The sequence below is a fragment of the Prenolepis imparis genome, unplaced genomic scaffold (genome assembly GCF_030444845.1).
Source record: "Prenolepis imparis isolate NDT839.2.m4 unplaced genomic scaffold, iyPreImpa1.0 SCAF_17, whole genome shotgun sequence".
NCBI lineage: Eukaryota > Metazoa > Arthropoda > Insecta > Hymenoptera > Formicidae > Prenolepis > Prenolepis imparis.
This window is the reverse complement of record NW_028141175.1, coordinates 1,799,216-1,818,808: the sequence shown is the minus strand read 5'-3', so window position 1 is coordinate 1,818,808 and position 19,593 is coordinate 1,799,216. Positions and strand designations below refer to the sequence as shown.

The window sequence follows — 19,593 nt, the reverse complement described above, 5'->3', positions numbered from 1 at the left end:
ATATTATATAAATTTTTATTTATATAATATAATACTTATGTATTCTAGCAGATATTATTAACATAAAAAAACGCGGAGTTATAAATAAAAATTATTTATGGCTAATATATTGCCTCTATAATTGTAAGTGAACCACAGTTTATAATGATAAGAAACTGAAAGACACTGGCAAGTCCGGTAAAATATCAGAGCTTTATCGTATCGACATCGCGATTTTTCACAAGTATTTTATATCAAGCTTGTTTGTCGATATCCGATAGTATAAGCGGCCGATTAAAAACGCCCTGCTCGATAACGAGATAGCTATTTATCGATACCGTCACCCTGAGAGAGACTACTATCTTATTGATCATCGACGTGTTCGTACGTATGCATATATAATGCTGTTTCCTCGTTGACCTTGAAATTAAGATGAGAAAGTTTTGGTGACATATATAGTGAACCTAAGTGATCCATTGTTGGTGATTGTGCGCATCTACTATAATTGCTGAAGACGCGCTTCTCACGTGGAGACACTCGCCACGTGGCCGTCTCTATAGGGTGCACTTTGTTATACTATTGAGTGAAAGAGAAAATGGGAAATTGGAATTCAATAATTGATAGAATAAGAAAAGAAAAAGAGAAAAAACCAAGCTCGAAACTACAACGTGACATACCCAGCAAACAGGACGAGTATAAAGAGTTGGAAATTAAATTATTGAGGAATTCCATCGAAAAAGACCCTGATAGCTTTATTTTAAACAATCTCATGATGTGTATCCAGTTCTTTGAGAATTATGAAGAGTAAGCACATAATATTTTTCACGGTGATTTGTTGCAATTGTGGGATAATAATTCGCGGCATTCGTGAATGCACACAGAATTCATAATGGGATTCAATTGTTATTAGTTATTAATATATTAATAAAACAGCTGAGAATAATTCTCACATAATACAATTTACTATATATATATATATATATATATATATATATATATATATATATGTATAATAAATCTTATATTGGTAATAAAATTTAAAAAATTAATACATATATATCCATACAAATTGTTATATTTATTAATAAACAACGCTTCAGAATGTATAACTAGTGCTAATTTATAGTACATGATCCTTGTACATACATACATACTATCATCTGTATGTACTTCATATATTATTTGTATCATATTGAGAAATTTTTTGAGAATACGTGGGAATTCTTTCGTTGATGTTAATATTGATTCAAGGAATAACGATATCATTTACCTTGATTCTTTAATCTAATCTTCAAATTTGCACTACACATAAAAAATATTTTTTGGCATGATATTCAAGAGTCGTCAAAGCGAGTATATTCGAATTCTTTATATTGTTCGTGATAATTTTAATTAATTAATTAATTGCTAATATAATTAATCGAGATTATATAAACTTCTCTTAAAATTAATGACCACGCGTGTTCCCGCAAACAGTTATCTTTTTTAATTTATATATATAAATTAAAAATATTTTTTATATTATTATCTACATTATATTATTATTAAATATTTGATTTAAAATATTTAATTAAAAAAATAATAAAGTTCTCTTGTGAAACACAAATTTAAATTTCCTAAGTTAGTAAGAGCCAGACGGATAATAGTGCGTCAGTTTAAAAAAAAATTAATTTTTTTTTCAAACTGAATTTTTGTGCACGGGGCACATATTTTTGTGTGATATCAAAAGTAACTAAATAAATCTCAATTCGAAGTTTTTTTATTTTTAATAAACCTTTTGGACTCCCTTAAACAGGAATAGATTAGAAAAATATCAGAGTAATGTCGAAAAATATTTAACTTAATAAATTGTTACTCAATAAGCTTATCACACGTTGTAAAGTTATACTATCCATTATGTTTCTCTTATTATCTCACACATATTCCAATAGAAAATTACTGAATAACAAATTTCTTTTAATATTTACCTCTATTTTTATGTTAATGTTTTACTAAATTACAATACAATAAATATGCACTTCACCCAAATTTCAGTATAGACATATATAAGCTTTTGTAATTACCTATATTATAAGACGATAGATTATGTTACAACTAACTATTGAATTTTTTACAGAGATATACTTCAAATTAAGGAAACTCTGGCATCGTCTTCCGAAGCTGAACTAAATAAGATGCTGCCATCTCAAAAGCACGTTTTATTACCAGACATTCTTCAGGAATATATCGCACACAATATCACCTTCACTTCGAAGAGGCAAACTGATGATCTTATTATTGAACCGCTGCAACCCGTTCGCATTTATGTTGTGTACGACAATATCGAAATTACAGAGCAACATTATCAACCAGAGTACAGTAGCCTGAACAATGGAATCACGTATAATATGATGGTACAATCAAGCGAACATCCAGGTAGGTAAACTTGTTCCAAATCATAAAGTTTGTATAGATTGTTTTAAATTTTCCATACTTTCTTTCGCGCAATAGATTCATGTTTTACTCTAAATTTGTTCTTACCAAGAATTTCGTGCAGTATCAATAGTTTTTGAATTAAAGACATTTAAAAAATCTAAGAATTTTTTAAACCTTTTAAGAAAACAAGTTTAAAATAAAAAATAGGTAAAATAGAAAAGCTCTCTCTCTTTTTCTATTTTTAGTGATTTGTTTTTCTAAGAATAGACATATATAAAATAACAAAAATTTAACACAATTTATAGTACGTATAGTACTTACTGAGGATTTAATCTTTTAAATTATTGTAAAAGATGACAACGCCATATGACATTGTTTGCTAAGAAAAAATTTATTAATAATAGCATTTTAATAGCATTCTTTCGACTATAAAATTACAAGTATTTTGTCGATAGGATACGTACGATTACGATGTCTCGATGAAACGCCGTATCCGAGAAATCTTAACAAGAGGGATTCTTCATTAATAACGGACGATGATGAAATATATTATGGTGAGAGCATTTACGGCGACAGCATTTACAGTCGTAATTCAAACATGATGCTTCCACGTCAGATAAAAAAGAAAAATCTTCAGACGTCTATGGTCTGTAATACTGGATCTTTGTCCCATCTACACGATAACGAGATGATATATAAAGATCAAGTATCCCTATCTCATGAAAATATTTACGGAGCTCGATCTAATCCCGACATTAAAACTAAATCTGATTGGGAGCACATATCTTCGGTAGACAACCAAAGAATTTACGGTAAGAAAACGAAGAGCGAATTGAAGATCAGGAAAGACAGTTATCAACAGTTAAACCGAACTTCAAACTCAATGAGACCAAAAGTCTGTAGGCCACCGAGCAGTTCGACTACAGATTCTGGCTACAGATCCGGAGTTTGGGACAGTGATAGCGACTATAGCTATCGCATTGTGACTCCTAGCGTACAGGCCACTTGTAATACGAATCACGATAAGATGGACATGTCAACTAAGATATATTCAAACGCGATGATTCCGGCGCAATGCTTTAGGAAAGTCAAGATCACTAACGACGGCAAGATTTACACAATGCGAGGGGAAAGGAAACAACCACAAAATAGCAAGCAGATTCGCCTTATGATGATCGATAGGCAGTACGATTGCGAGGTCTTTTACACTAGTAGTAAAAGGTTTATGAAACATTTTTGCAATCTCTTCGTGAATCAGCTGGCGAAGCCATTGGGTTTTAAACCGGATGATCTAAATCACGTGGAAAATTCGGTTATTCATTGCGACAAAATAATAAAATCGCACAGCCTTAAGTATTGTAAGTCATACGAGATTACGCCGACGATATGTCTGCAGTGGCCGGAGTTTGCTCAGGAATGGTTGGATCGACCGAGAAGTACGTGGCCTGATTACAATGATATCAGCAAAGTGAAGGACTTTGGTTGTTATGTGATACCCGAAAACTCTCCACCAAGAAAGAAAGATCTTTTATTAAAAGAGTTCAGACATCAAAATTTAAAAAAAAGCATTCAACAGGAAACCGAATGGCAGCTGGCGTTTCCAGCCGCAGAACGTTATCTAGAGACTTGTATGACCCGTTCGCAAGTACAAGTATACTTGATCGCGCTGATGCTTCATAAGACATTTTTAAGGCCAGTCCTGGACACTATGTATGGCCTAACAACCTCTCATATCAGAAACAAGCTGTTCTGGTTGATCGAGGAAAATGATAGGCCCTCGAAGTGGCCTGATAATCGAACCGGTGAATGTCTAATTAAATTGCTGAAGAGTCTTTATTGCTGCATCAGCCAAAACGAGCCGACTCTGCCTGATTATTTCATCCGTGACAAAAACATGTTTAATAAAGTGCCGTGCGATTATCTGTTGCATAGTCAGAAACAACTAAAGAGAATAATTGAGAATCCTATTATGTACGTGTTCCACGCAATGGAGAACATTACGCATAACGATAAATTTTTTCCGCAATTGGACTTTGCGATGCTATTCAAAATACTAACAGTAAAACCGTGGTTAGGCGTGGAATCTGGCTTGAATCCAATCCTAGACATGCCGAGAACGACAGAAGAATCCTACAGAGAAGAGATCTACAATAAATCTGATAGATCCTGGGATAACGCTCGAATAAAGAATCACCCAAACTATGGTACGCGAGTAATTACGAGCAAAACGGTCATCACACCGCGCAAGGCCACGGACTCTATTGTTGAGATCTCGGTGAGTTCCTCAAGCGATAAGATTATTGATTGGAGTTCGTATAATGATCAATCCAGCGTGGCATATTACTATCGTAAACGATTATGTCAGACAAAAAGTGCCAAGTTGATCCATGATGTTATACGATTTCCTGCAAATTTAATCTTATCTCTATTCTCCGTGTCGTGATTAGTAGATCAAGAGTCACACGGTTAACTCACATCTTTTATTTTTCTTCTTCTTTCTTTTTTTAGGAACGCTGCGCCGAGTTGAAAGGTTTAAGACTGGTCGATTTGTTGAACTTTTTTGTTACACATTTTATAAAAATGGCCAAATGTTGTCATAGATACAGGTCTTATCAGCAGAAAAAGGTTTATCTCGATCAAGCGGATCGACTCACGATTATCCTATCGGATCTGACCAGATACAAGGACGACGTTAAAGCTTATCACGATGAGATCTCCGCTCTAAGAATGAAAGTGGCGACAAATTCAACGAGATTACCGAACGAGCCACCAGAGACACCCAAGAGGAATGTAGAACCTATATTCACCAGTACTTTGAAAGATCGTTACACGCGACAATTTGCTGAGGTTCCGATGCAGCCAAAAGATGAACAATCGCACTCTAGGCATGAATATATGGATACGAAAGCAATTATTCATGAAGTACGGTTTAAAGATGAGAAAAATATGAATAAAAAAGCAAACACTGTAGCAAATGCGACAACGAGCAACGAAGATTCTTATATATCGAAGAATCAAAGATGCGAGTTGGCCTTGGATATAAATCAAAGAGTGGTCTCTCTAGCGGATCATCTAAGTGAAACGACATATATATGATATATGTATTTATTAAGATTAGCGTGTAAATAATCTACTGAAAAGTTAAATGTTAGTATTCAATGTTTAAAGCGGACTTCCTGATCAAAATAGTATTTATTATTATATTTCGAAAAAGAGTGATCGATAATCAATTTAGTAAGTATTCAAGGAAGACTGATGTGAGCGTGCTAAAATTCACGGACAATTTTCTAGCAATATCATCATTTCCGATATCTTTCATTATCTTTTATAATCTCATTATTTTTATCGTCTTATTAAATGCTTTATTATCGCGATTAAATATGATATCTCTTAAATAAAATATTTATGCTATAAAATCAGAAGAAAAGAGTAAATCTAAGATATCATGTATTTTACCATTTTATAACTTTTAAATTATAAAAAATTATTTGAAAGAGACAATTAATCAATTATTTTTGTTATAAATATTTCATTTTTTAAAAACTATTTTTGTAAATATAAATGTAAATAATTTTTCTTCTCATATATGTAATTGTGCGCAAAATAATTAAAATAATTAAATATTACATTCAAACAGAAGTAGTATAATATAATTTGTTAGCGGTATCTGATGTAGCGGGATGTCCGTGGAATAAGTCACCAGTATATGTATTATGTTATTATTTTCGTGTCGGGTCATTGTCGTGTTTTCGTGTATGCTTATCTGTCCGTTGCCTCGATTTTATTGTATACCTTTGACGAAACGTGCCATGCCGTGATTGGCTTCATTTGAAAGGATAAGCGTTTTAACTGAGTGTTTATAAACGGCGACCGCTCGGTCGAGCGCGTCTCTCTCTCTGAGAATTTACAAGAGTAACAATAATAAAGAGTTTATACGATTTCTGAGAATTAGAAAGAGTTAAGAGTTTGAATAGAATATACATATCTCTCCTATCGACATCCTATCGACTACAAATTAATAAATTTCTTTACTTACTTCGACTCCATGTTCAGTGTAGAAATCGGCGGTACCCATGCTGGCATATAATTTGTATCCCATGTTTTTCAAATTTCTGATAGAATCAAGCAATTCCATTTTGTGCTGAAATGTGTGCAAAATTATGTTATCTTCGTTGAATATTTTTTCTTATTAAAAAATGTATTGTTTTAAATACGTTTTAAAAACTTTAAAAGTGACAATTGACTGTGCTTTATTGTATAAAAGTAAAGGGCAGTCTACAATGGTAGTAAGCAGTATATAGAGTAAGCAGTAAGCAGCAAGCAGTATGAAATGGGATTTGCCCATTTCGTTACTCCCGGTCTTTACATTTACTAAAAACAGTATACTCTCTATTCCTACAACCTTTTGTTATTGCCATTGTATACATGTTTTTAGTGGATGTAAAGACCGGGAGTAACGAAATGCGCAAATCCCATTTCATACTGCTTACTGCTTACTGCTTACTCTAATATTACTGCTTACTGCCATTGTAGACTGCCCTTGAGAGATTTTCATTGCAAATATTATCGATATTTCCAAAGAAATGGGATATATGTATATATCTTCCCAAAGCAAATATATTTTACTTGTTAGTATATGTATATATATACATATATGTACACACACACGCGCGCGTGCGCGCGCGCCTTTGTTATTTATGAAAAAAAGAAATTTTTTCTAATATACAATCTAATTACCTTAAAACTTCCTATAGAGAGCAAGATACCCCTTTGAGGAATGTGAAAACCGGTGCTTATCATGCCTTTTAAATAAGCTTCGTAGCGATTTTCACCGAAACAGGCTACTTCTCCAGTAGATACCATCTCGACTCCCAGCATCACATCAGCACCTTTAATTAAGTTGTATTAACAATAATATTATTCATTATACATATGTAAAATGATTAAAAAACGAAGAAAAAGAGAAAATGTACGCGTACGTATGCATGTTTTGTATAATACGGCATAAAATCATGAAAAGAATTAACAGTTATAATCTGTTTTACAAGATGTGTGACGACATAAAATATTATAGTCAATATTACAACAAAATAATAATAATAATTTCCTGCTTAATATCATTTCTTACACAATATATATACAGGGTGTTTGTTTATAATAAATGTCCGAGCAAATATCTCGCAACTGATCAAAGTTACAAGAAAGTTTAATGAGATAAATTTGCACGGCTTTGAGTCAGCTATAAAGTGCATGTAAAAAATTTTTTTTTACTCGTGACCTTTTCGAGTTATAAAGATCAACATAGTTTCTTTAAATGGATACCTATAATTTTTTTGCATAATTACATAGTAGAGATTATTTGCAATCAAAATCATATCTAGTAAAAAATTGCTACTATGCATCGTTTACGAGATAATCGACATCTTTAGTATGTAAGTAGTAAACTGGATTCTAAGGATTTTTGAATTTAGATTGATATTCGAAGAGGTGGAAAGACTGAAACAACTTTTTTATGAAACATTTATTAACCCATAAATTGCTCAAAATTTTGCCCATCATGTTCGATACAGCATTCGACGCGTTTTATAACATTTCTCATTGTTGACTGCAGCATTTCTGCTGTAATGCCTTCAACAGCTCTAGTGATCTTATGTCGTAAATCTTCTTCATTTTCAGGAACAGTTGCATAGACAATGTCCTTAATATAACCCCAAAGAAAAAAAATCGCAAGGTGTCAAGTCCGCAGACCTCGGTGGCCATCGTATAGGGCCGTTAGTACCTATCCAACAATTAGGGAATCTATCGTTTAAAAAGTTTAAAAAGCGATTTTTTTCTTTGGGGTTATATTAAGGACATTGTCTATGCAACTGTTTCTGAAAATGAAGAAGATTTACGACATAAGATCATTAGAGCTGTTGAAGGCATTACAGCAGAAATGCTGCAGTCAACAATGAGAAATGTTATAAAACGCGTCGAATGCTGTATCGAACATGATGGGCAAAATTTCGAGCAATTTATGGGTTAATAAATGTTTCATAAAAAAGTTGTTTCAGTCTTTCCACCTCTTCGAATATCAATCTAAATTCAAAAATCCTTAGAATCCAGTTTACTATTTACATACTAAAGATATCGATTATCTCGTAAACGATGCATAGTAGCAATTTTTTACCAGATATGATTTTGATTGCAAATAACCTCTACTATGTAAATATGCAAAAAAATTATAGGTATCTATTTAAAAAAACTATGTTGACCTTTATAACTCGAAAAGGTCACGAGTAAAAAAAAATGGTTTACATGCACTTTATAGCTGACTCAAAGCCGTGCAAATTTCTCTTATTAAACTTTCTTGTAACTTTGATCAGTTGCGAGATATTTGCTCGGACACTTATAAACAAACACCCTGTATATTGTATATCAATCAATAATATCAATGTATATAATAAATAATTCAAAAAATTCGAGTTTAAACTAATAAAAGTCAACTTAAAAGGGAAATTAAACAAGAAAATGTAAATTTATCTGACAAAAATATAAAGAAATATCAATATATAAAATCACAGAAAAAGATGTAAAAATAATATAGCATTAAATATGCATTTAAAATTGCTACTCAAGTTGGAAGAAATTTTTCTGTAAAATTGCAAATATAAATAACCGAAATATTCTTACCAGCAAGCCGAGAGAAAGAAAATTGCGGTACTTTTACTCCAACTTTTCCGCATCCAGCTAAAACGTCCACAGGCTCAATTGTTTCGCCGACGATTAAACGGGTTGCCGTCGCGACGAAGTCATGATCTAAGGTTTTCGAGACGAAAGGAAAAGATCTGGATACTCTTACGTTACACTCAATCACTTTCAATTCATTATCCTGCATAAAGATATTTATAATTTATTAGTTTTTTCTGTTAAAAATAAAAAAAATGTAATAAAATCTAAGAATTTCTTTTCTCTTCTTCCTCTTTTCACTCTCTTCATACGTTTAATCATTTTAGTGTTTATACAATAAAAATACGAAATTAATATGTAATTTGAATAGTAAGAAAAAAAAGAAAAAATAAAATAGATAATATGAGGTTGTTATATTATTTAAAAGATATACAATTAATATTATAATAAAATTTAATTATTTGTTTTTTTTTTAATTGAATTGATCAATATATATTAATCTTCAAACACATAAAAATCTAGTAATTTTTTCTACTTACCTTCGCAATTAGCTGCATATTGAAAGGACCTGTGACTCCCAGGGATGCCGCCACTGCTTTCGAGATACTTTTTATCTTCATCAAAGTTTCCGTATTGATATCCTGTGGCGGCGTTACTAATGTAGCATCTCCTGAATGAACACCAGCATTTTCGACATGTTCAGATACTGCCATGCATAGTATAATCCCTTCATAAGCGACGGCATCGACGTCGATTTCTTTCGCCTCGAGGATAAATTTCGATATCACTACAGGATGTTCTTTACTAACTTCGCTCGCGCTTTTCAAATAAGACTCGAGATCCTGATTTGAGTTGGCAACGTTCATTGCGGCTCCACTTAGCACATACGAAGGCCGAACAAGACATGGATAGCCAACTTCCTCGCAAAATTCAATGGCAGATTTTAAATTTGTCAATTCTTTCCATCTAAAACGAGAAACAATTATATACATTATACATATATATACACACACATATATATATATATATATATATATATATATATATATATATATATGAAAATCGCGCGCACCTTGGTTGCGATATACCAATGCTGTCGAGCATGCGAGAGAATTTAAAACGATTTTCGGCGCCATCGACGGACTCTGGTGATGTTCCAAGGATTCGAGCCTGCTGTCTGTGCAAATCCATGGCAATATTGTTTGGTAATTGCCCACCCATCGACAGTATTATACCTTCAGGGCACTCACAATCATATATGTCCATTACCACTTCGAAAGAGATTTCCTCAAAATACAATCTATCGCTCATGTCATAGTCTGTACTGACCGTCTCCGGATTGTAATTGACCATTATTGTCTTACGTTCAAGATTTCGCAATTCGCGCAGACAACTCACGGCACACCAATCGAATTCTACTGAACTGCCGATTCTGTAAACCCCGGAACCTAAAAGAAATAAATTTTGTTATCCTTTATATAACAATATATTATACTCTTATATAATATCTTTTTATTTACTTAATATTAAATTTATCTCTTAATTTATATCGATAATCATTAGTCGCGCATCTTTTCCCTTTTACATATATGTATATATAAGTAATTATTATAATATAAGGAAAAGTCGTAATAAAATTGTAAGATTTGTTTCAAATTTAGTTGAACATATACATACAATGTTAAATTAACAAAATTGTATTTTTTTATTAAAATTGTGTTTGTTACGATTACAATTACAAAACGATTACAAAACGATTATGTACGTATAATAAATATATATGTATACGTATATATATACCTATCACCATTGTATATCCACCAGGAAATTCCACATCGTGACTAATGCCATTGTACGTTAGATAAAGATAATTTGTAGTGGCCGGCCATTCAGCAGCGACTGTATCAATTTGCTTGACCATTGGTCGAATATTATTCTCCTGTCTTTGTATTCTGACAGCTAATTCGGAGATCTTCACCAGAGCGGCAATCTGTTTGTCCGAAAAACCGTTCTGCTTTGCGCCCAGCAGCAAGTCCCGCGAAAGTTTTGTATGATCAATGTTTTCTAGGACCACATAATAATCGATAATGTTCTTCATCTTTTCAAGAAACCAGCGATCAATTTTGGTGAGTTCATATAACCGATCGATTGTGTAACCGGCCTTGATCGAAGCAGCGAGAACAAACATTCTTTCATCGGTCGGTTCCTCCAATTCTTCATCGTTGATCGCCTTCACGTAAGGATCGAAGCCATTTACATTTTCGTTAACCATTCTCAATGCCTTCTGAAAAGCTTCCTCGAATTTACGTCCGATCGCCATTACTTCACCTACACTCTTCATAGAACTGCCAATCTGAAAAATATCCAATATTAAAGATATAAAGAAACAATTAATTAAAATCAACTATAAAAAAAATAATTATATATAGATTTACATTATAAATAAAAAAATGTGTAATTTTTCTAATCAATTAGCTCTTTTACTTTATTGTGACTCTTAAAATATGTAATATATACATATATGTATATTATTCTCTTTCTTTTTTAAATATAATAGATAATGCGGATATAATATATAAAGTCGTAAAAAGTATTTTTTTTCGTATAAAGTATTTCTAAATTATCTAATGTTTAATGTTCATTCAAAAATTCAAAATTAAAGAATTCTTATCCATTACCTTGGTGCTGACACGATGAAATTTGCTAAGATCCCATCTGGGTATTTTAACTACACAATAATCAAGACTCGGCTCAAAACAAGCTGTTGTTTCGCCAGTGACAGAATTACGAATATCCGATAAGCGTATTCCAAGGGCTAATTTGGCAGCGACATAAGCCAGAGGATAGCCGGTAGCTTTGCTAGCTAAAGCCGAACTTCTAGACAGTCTAGCATTCACTTCGATAATGTAATATTCTTCCGAGAAAGGATTGAACGCGTATTGAATATTACATTCTCCGACAATGCCGAAATGCTTAATGACCTTAATAGCGGTTGTTCGCAGCATATTGTATTCTTTATTAGACAATGTCTGACTTGGCGCAACGACGATAGATTCACCAGTATGAATGCCGAGAGGATCGACATTTTCCATGTTGCATACCGTGATACAGTTGTCATATGCGTCGCGAACAACCTCGTACTCTACCTCCTTCCAGCCTTGCAATGATTTGTCAATTATTAATTGGCTGGAGTGAGCTAAAGCTTGTTGCGCTAATTTTCTCAGCTCTTCCTTCGTATTAGCAAAACCTGATCCAAGACCACCAAGCGAAAACGCAGCGCGTGCCATTACAGGATAACCAAGTTTTTCAGCGGCTTCTAATGCCTGTTTAGAAATAAATGATATATTAAATAACAAACATATTAATTTAACATTTAGATATAATATTTTATTTTTACAAAATTGCGAGAACTACTGAAGAATCACAGATCTCTTAATCGATTCAAACATCGCAAATCATTTTTCAGTAATTAAAAATTTTATTAAATTTTATTATTTCTCTGTGTAAAATTGATGTATAAGGCAATCTGTTGCACATATCATTTTAATAAAATTGTAATTTTACAAAACTGTAAAAAACATTCTAATCTGTAAAAAAATGTCTGTCATTTATATACCTTACCTCTTGAACGGAATACACGGCAGCACTCGGTGCGACTCTTTCATTTATCTCGCTGACACGATCTGCAAATATCTTTCTGTCTTCAGTTTGTATGATAGATTCGATTGGCGTTCCTAAAATTTTAACATTGTATTTCGCAAACACGCCGTTTCTCTCAAGTTCTACGCCGCAGTTAAGGGCGGTTTGTCCACCAAATGTTAATAGTACGCCATCCGGTCTCTCCGATCGTATTACCTAAAACAGATTATAAACAGATATTTTAAAAACGTTCTTTTTTTCTCTTATAAGAGGATTCTTAATATGATATATCCGCAGTTAAATATAAATATCCGCATATATTTAATAGTATAAACGAAAATTTACACACAACAGAGGACACTCACGTGCATAATATTAGCGATATTGTGAAAATAATAACAAATGGCTTTTTTATATATATTAGTTATTAGTGATAAATCTCATTAATTAAAAAGTTCAACCTTTAAATGTACTCTTTAAATGTATAATTTGGCTTACCTGCTCGACATATTCTGGTGTAATTGGCAAGAAATACACTTTATCAGCCAGGCCTTTTGATGTTTGTACCGTGGCGATATTAGGATTTATCAAAAGAGTCTTTATCGATTCTTCCTTTAACGCTTTTATTGCCTGAGAGCCCGAATAATCGAATTCTCCGGCTTGGCCGATGCTGAGTCCTCCGGAGCCCAAGATTAACACTTTCTTGGGCCGTTCGAGTGTAATTAGAGCCGAAGATTCATAGATTAGCTTTTGAGTGAGCCTATCTTTTATAGAGATCCAAGGCAGATTCTCGATCTCATCTTTTACGCTCTCCAAAAATACATCGAAGAGACATTCGAGATCTTCAGGTCCTGCTGTGTGCTCTGGATGAAATTGAACGGAGAAATATGGCAGATTTGAATGAACTATACCCTCATTACTGTTGTCATTAGTGTTGGTAAAGAGTACTTCCCAATCAGCCGGTAATTGAGCCGCATCGACGCAAAATCCGTGATTCTGCGAAGTCATGTAACAACGTCCGGTACCGTGATGTGTCGCCGGTTGATTGTGACCTCGATTGCCATAGCTAAAAAATGAACATCACATCTGTATAGTAATAATCTATCATACTTATTGTATTGTATGACAGGAAAATACTTGTACTGCATATTCGTATTCTGATGAGAAAATATATGTATATAAACAATCATATTTCGAACGATGAAAAAGGAAATATCAAGATCAAAATATTTGGAGCAAAAAGTATAATCTATCGTATTAGTAATTTCGGGAATCTGTCTTTTTTTTGTGTAGCAGTATTTGCTAATCTGATGAAAATAGTGTATTGACATAATTTATATCGTCACGTACTTCATTTTATATGTGACGCAACCAGCGGCTATGGATAGTAATTGATGTCCAAGACATATGCCAAAAATAGGTGTTTTCTTTTTTTTCGTAAGAACCATTCGAATATTTTTTATGGTTACTTGGCACATGTTGGGATCACCCGGCCCATTGCTGAGGAATAGACCGTCGTATTCGGTAGCTCCCAAATCATTGTCCCATGGTACAACGTCCACACGAGCCCCACGCTTTAGCAGACACCTTAGTTGATTGTATTTTAATCCACAATCAACCACGCATATTCGAGGATTTCCATTCGGATTATATATTGGATATATGTTTGAAATCGGCTAAAAATTATTGTATTGTATAAAGTTTGTGTGCAAAAATAGTATTGTCGATATAATGCATTGAAAAACTCTAATTAAACTGTATTAATATTATTATTAATATTATTCATATTATCCTGTAGTAATATTATTGTATGTGAAAGAATATTAACGTATTTGGAAAATAATTTAATATTAAATAATTTATTTAATTACTATTTATTTAATTATACTTGTCATAGACATATTGCCAAAAATTGAAAATTTAAAATTATTCGACAAAATAGTCAAGTGTTTTGAAATGCACTTTATACAAAGAAATGTTATATTACCAAAGAAACTTCAGCAACAAGATTTCTCTTGTTGGGATCTTCTATCGGAGGTATTATTGGCAGAGTGCTTGAGGATGGTTGACCGAAAATTATCCTCCCCAATATAGTACCTTTTTCGCGAATAACTTTTGTCAATGCTCGAGTATCGATCTCACATATTCCAGGTACATTTTGTTCTTTCATCCATTCGGATAGCGTCTTGGTTTGACGCCAATGACTGGGCTTTTCGCAAATTTCTCCGACTATTAGTCCAGCAGCCCAAATGCGGTGAGACTCGAACCAACTATGTCAAAATTAATATTTTTAAAATCAGTATTTTTTTCAAACATTTTTAAAAAATTTGCCCCTTTCTCTCTCTCTCTCTCTCTCTCTCTCTCTCTCTCTCTCTCTCTCTCTGTTTGTTACACACACACAAACATTATTTATAACATATTATTCTATATTATTTCTCAATTTATTAACATTCTGCTGAAAATCTAAAATAATTGTTTGCATAAATATATTTTATGGAAGATATTATATTTTGTGATTGTATAGCATTTTTTTGTCAATTATAAAATAAATAATAAAAAATTTTTAAACAAACATGATTATAAAAATATATATATATATATATATTTAATTATTGTTATAATGCATATAATATAGATAAATATATTTTATTTTTTAAAAATTATATTTTTTAATTATATTTTCTTATTATTATTCTCTATCAACGCATAAACTCAATGATTAAAATATTTTTAAAATATGCTCTATATATTAATATTTGCTATATAATATTTAATGTTATTTTATATATGTTAATATGTATATGTATGTATATATATATATATATATATATATATATATATATATATATACATATACATATACATATTAACATATATAAAATAACATTAAATATTATATAGCAAATATTAATATTGAACATCATTATAGAAACTGATACATTGCTTTTGAAAAAATTTCTCTGTCTCATCCATCACCTCCTTGTCATTACAAAATGATAATGAGCTTATTGTCCAACACCAAGGCCTTCTTGAATGATGGTTGGTTCCTCCATCATAGAAGGTTTGTCATTTTCGTAGTGACTATGAGGAAGTGATTGCGGAGAAATGGAAAACTTTTTTCAAAGACAATATAATCGGGTTCTTAACAATAGAAAAAATTTGTGGTTCTGCAGGATTTATATGTAAAGAGAAACTAATAAATGTGCCCAGTTTCAACCATTTCATTCTTTTCTTTATAACCGAAGGTATGAGAATTTTATGAACATAAATCTCATAATACAACATACAACATAATCTCTCGTATATATTTCAATTCTTTCCAGTGATTTCTACACGCATCTGGAAAATATTTATCGCTATTGTTCAAGTTGGGCATTCAACACGCTAATTGTCACACAACCTTATCTTTTCTTGCAAACGCGCTAAACAGTGTGTTATTATCGTATTTTATTTCTTTACTATTGTTAATTACTTTAAACATGATAAAGATATATTACTATTCTTATTTTATATATATCTTATTTTATATATATATAGCATAAGGAAAAGACTTTTACACTACGACAGTTTTAATTCAATCGATTCACATGCAAGATATGATGATTAACATTACTTTATATTAAGTTTATTAATAGTAGCTAAATTAAATTTTATTGCAATCACTTACTATGGTATGCCATTCTCGTCTTTTTCGTCACCAAAAACACCATAATTTCCTATGAGAGGATATGTTAGCACCAAAATTTGAGCATGATAAGAAGGATCCGTAAGTGATTCTGAATAACCGACCATACCAGTCTGGAAGACTGTAAAAAATAATAATCGCATTTTTATATTTGCACAAAATATATAATATGTATACATAATACATACAATATGCTTTATTATTTCATTTGTATATTTAATATTTATGTTTAAACGCAAATCTAATACATCTAAAAGAAATGCATCTCTCAAACACTGTCACAATTAAAAAATTTGATAAATTTATATTATTGATTCCTGTGTTTTATTTTATATCACTAATGGAACGAATAGAAATTTAACGTCGTAAAACATACATCTTATTGCTAGTATTTTATAAATCGTAATTATATTCTAGCAAGAAAGTGTACTCGCGCATGTCTCGAGGACTTTGATTTTGATCAATTTTGATATTTCCACCCAGGTAGAACATAAAACTCATAATGACATCATGATGACGTCATTTAAAAGTGATTTGGAAAAATTTTTTTATATATTACAGTTATTTGTTTATTGTTCACACATATTCTAATAACAATTATTCAAGCAACATAAACTTTTTAAAAGTCATATAATGCAATTATTTTATATTAAGGGGATTTAAACCTAATGATTACTTTTGTCATCTTTAAATCATTTTTGAATAATTTTTGTCCAGATAACTTTTAAGTGATGAATAAAATCATGATGATGTCATTATGACGTCATTATGAGTTTTATGTTCTACTTGGGCACTTATTGACGACGATTATCACATAATATGTATTCTAAAACGTTAAATTAAAAGTTGATAAAATGTAAACACATGAAATTGCAAAGTCCAATTACTATCTATATGTATATTTAAAATCTATATTATTACTTTTAATTTTTCAGGATTTACAACTTAACAAAAAGATTAATAAACACTACAATTGTGTTAGCAAAAAATCAATCAATGTTCAATCTTTAAATCAGAATTTATTTTATAATATAGTCATATTAATTTTCTATTTATTTTTATTGTTACACTAATGCATCATCCAGATGTGTACATACATATATTTAAATAACTTTTTTTATTAAAAAAGAAATATATATATATATATATATATACATATGTATATAGAATCTAATTTTCATTAGTTACATTACAATCTCCTAAAGAATTAAGGATGAAATTTGAAAAAATTGTTTTTAAGAGTAATAATAGAAAAAATTAATATTGACAGTCAACGCATCATGAGAATGTTGTTACACCCCAAAATTACGAAAAAAAAATTATTTGACGTCGTCAAAAGATTAAAATGTAGCTATATGTCTAACAAAAAAATTTAATTGACAAATAAAAATTGATAAAAATTATTGATATGCACAATTATTTAAATTTGTTTGAATTAATTGAATTTTGCTTGAACTTTTTTTAAAAAATTAAGAATAATGACCAGTATCAAATCATCCATAATATTTAATAAACTCTAAAAAATATTGCAAAAATCATTGATACAGTTTTCATTATTCTGATTTATTTTGATATAGGTTTTTATTCTGATTTGTATATATATTCATTACTCAAACAATTTATTGACTTGATTTACGTTTGAAAACAATCCATGTTAAAGTAAATTAATATAAAATGACAAGATTGAATTAAATTAAAAACAATCGTTACGGCTCTGCTAAGTTTTAATAAATAGTTAAATCTCAAATTGAGTTGGCTATGAGAGCCCGGGCGCAGTTAATAAAGCGCATGCTTATTAGATTGAATATATTTAATATAAAATTACATAGATGATGATAGCGATTACATAATTAATAATAGCGAACGTTTCGGCTCTTTCTTTGAGCCTTCTTCAGCGCATACAATAGATGAAGGTATGAAAATTAAACGGATAAATTAATTGGTGATGTTCAAGCCGCGAGGAACTGTATCATTCCGCAAGAAGTCATCTAAAGTCGACGTTTTTTTCCCCCTTCAAAATGTGTAGATCTCATTATTAATTACCTGCGCCCGGGTTCTCATAGCCAACTCAATTTGAGATTTAACTATTTATTAAATTAATATACTGTTCAGTCACACATATCTACAAATGTTTATGATAATTTGACATATATTTTATTTATCATTAAATAACAATCTTCTTACATGGACCACAGTGTTTAATTTTTATTTAATTATAGTCACTCAGTAAAGTTCAACTTCTACAAATATCTAAGCTACAATAATTTTTTTAAATCTAATTTTTATATATTTAATATTAAGCAATAACATTGCCCGCAAATATACTTATAATAAAATATGTGAAAATTTTCTGTATTTCTCAATTATGAGAATCATACAACGAAAAAATAATATCACTGATATATTCGCAATATGAATATCATTAAGTCTTTCTCATCTCAATGAGAACTTATCTCGTAAAAATCGTGCATAATATACTTTCTAATCCATATGTAGGAAGTTGACTCTTGGAAAGAAGCGTGCACGTTTACGCGTACAACTCCAATTTGTAAAAAAGGAACACATGTTCAATACAAACTCACCAATTTCACCATCAACGGATACATCGGCACCAAAGCGTTTCCCCAAAAAAATATTACCGTCTTCTAAAAGAAGATAACTATCGGTCGCTCCATTGAGCCCAATGGATGCGTAACTGGGCATTTTTAATTTTTCTCGCGTATTTCCTACGCACGTGCTTCCAACACACTGCGTGCGTCGCGAGCCGGGAGCACGCTTTTAGCATATTAAGCGTCCAATGGCTGCTCCTACAAAGCGATATGCGCACCGTTAAAGAGCCAGAATTGGGGGTATACGACCAATTGGCGAGCAACGTTCTCGCTTTGCTGCGCAGAAATTACAACGCAAGTCATGTGACAAGAATCACTGCACAATCATTGGTTGCTTCGCGTAACGTCATATACGTTGTTACATTGGCGGGAAGACCAATTTTTACTGATTGATACTTATACTTTTCCAATCAAAAACATTTCATCTTTTTACATGATCTAATTCTAATTTGTAATTTTAGAATATTTACCTAAAAGTTTGTATATATATATGTAAAGTAAAAGCAATATTTTATATAATGAAATATCTTCGTATACATGCTAAAAAGAAAACATACGTATATATACGTAGGAATAAATGTGCTAAAATAAAAGAAT

The 19,593-nt window shown here is 31.4% G+C and overlaps 2 protein-coding genes across 2 annotated transcripts in view; one reads left to right on the top strand and one right to left on the bottom strand.

The window, feature by feature from the left end:
- Rudimentary (carbamoyl-phosphate synthetase 2, aspartate transcarbamylase, and dihydroorotase rudimentary) overlaps positions 1–19,158 on the bottom strand; it is a 30,375-nt gene extending 11,217 nt beyond the window's left edge. Inside the window, exons 1-13 of the mRNA XM_083056110.1 lie at positions 18,970–19,158; positions 16,370–16,508; positions 14,690–14,972; positions 14,053–14,378; positions 13,201–13,768; positions 12,685–12,918; positions 11,742–12,386; positions 10,864–11,416; positions 10,136–10,511; positions 9,603–10,029; positions 9,067–9,265; positions 7,132–7,283; positions 6,431–6,535 (exon numbers count right to left, since the gene is read on the bottom strand). Of these exons, the coding sequence (XP_082912236.1) occupies positions 6,431–6,535; positions 7,132–7,283; positions 9,067–9,265; positions 9,603–10,029; positions 10,136–10,511; positions 10,864–11,416; positions 11,742–12,386; positions 12,685–12,918; positions 13,201–13,768; positions 14,053–14,378; positions 14,690–14,972; positions 16,370–16,508; positions 18,970–19,090 (4,128 nt within the window). The 5' untranslated portion in view covers positions 19,091–19,158. The remainder of the gene's footprint in view (positions 1–6,430; positions 6,536–7,131; positions 7,284–9,066; positions 9,266–9,602; positions 10,030–10,135; positions 10,512–10,863; positions 11,417–11,741; positions 12,387–12,684; positions 12,919–13,200; positions 13,769–14,052; positions 14,379–14,689; positions 14,973–16,369; positions 16,509–18,969) is intronic.
- LOC145946502 (uncharacterized) lies at positions 245–6,349 on the top strand. Its single transcript, XM_083056111.1, has 4 exons — positions 245–783; positions 2,096–2,394; positions 2,850–4,669; positions 4,903–6,349. Exons 1-4 carry the CDS (start codon positions 575–577, stop codon positions 5,488–5,490), a joined length of 2,916 nt encoding a protein of 971 aa, XP_082912237.1. The 5' UTR covers positions 245–574; the 3' UTR covers positions 5,491–6,349.
- Positions 19,159–19,593: the final 435 nt, after the last annotated feature.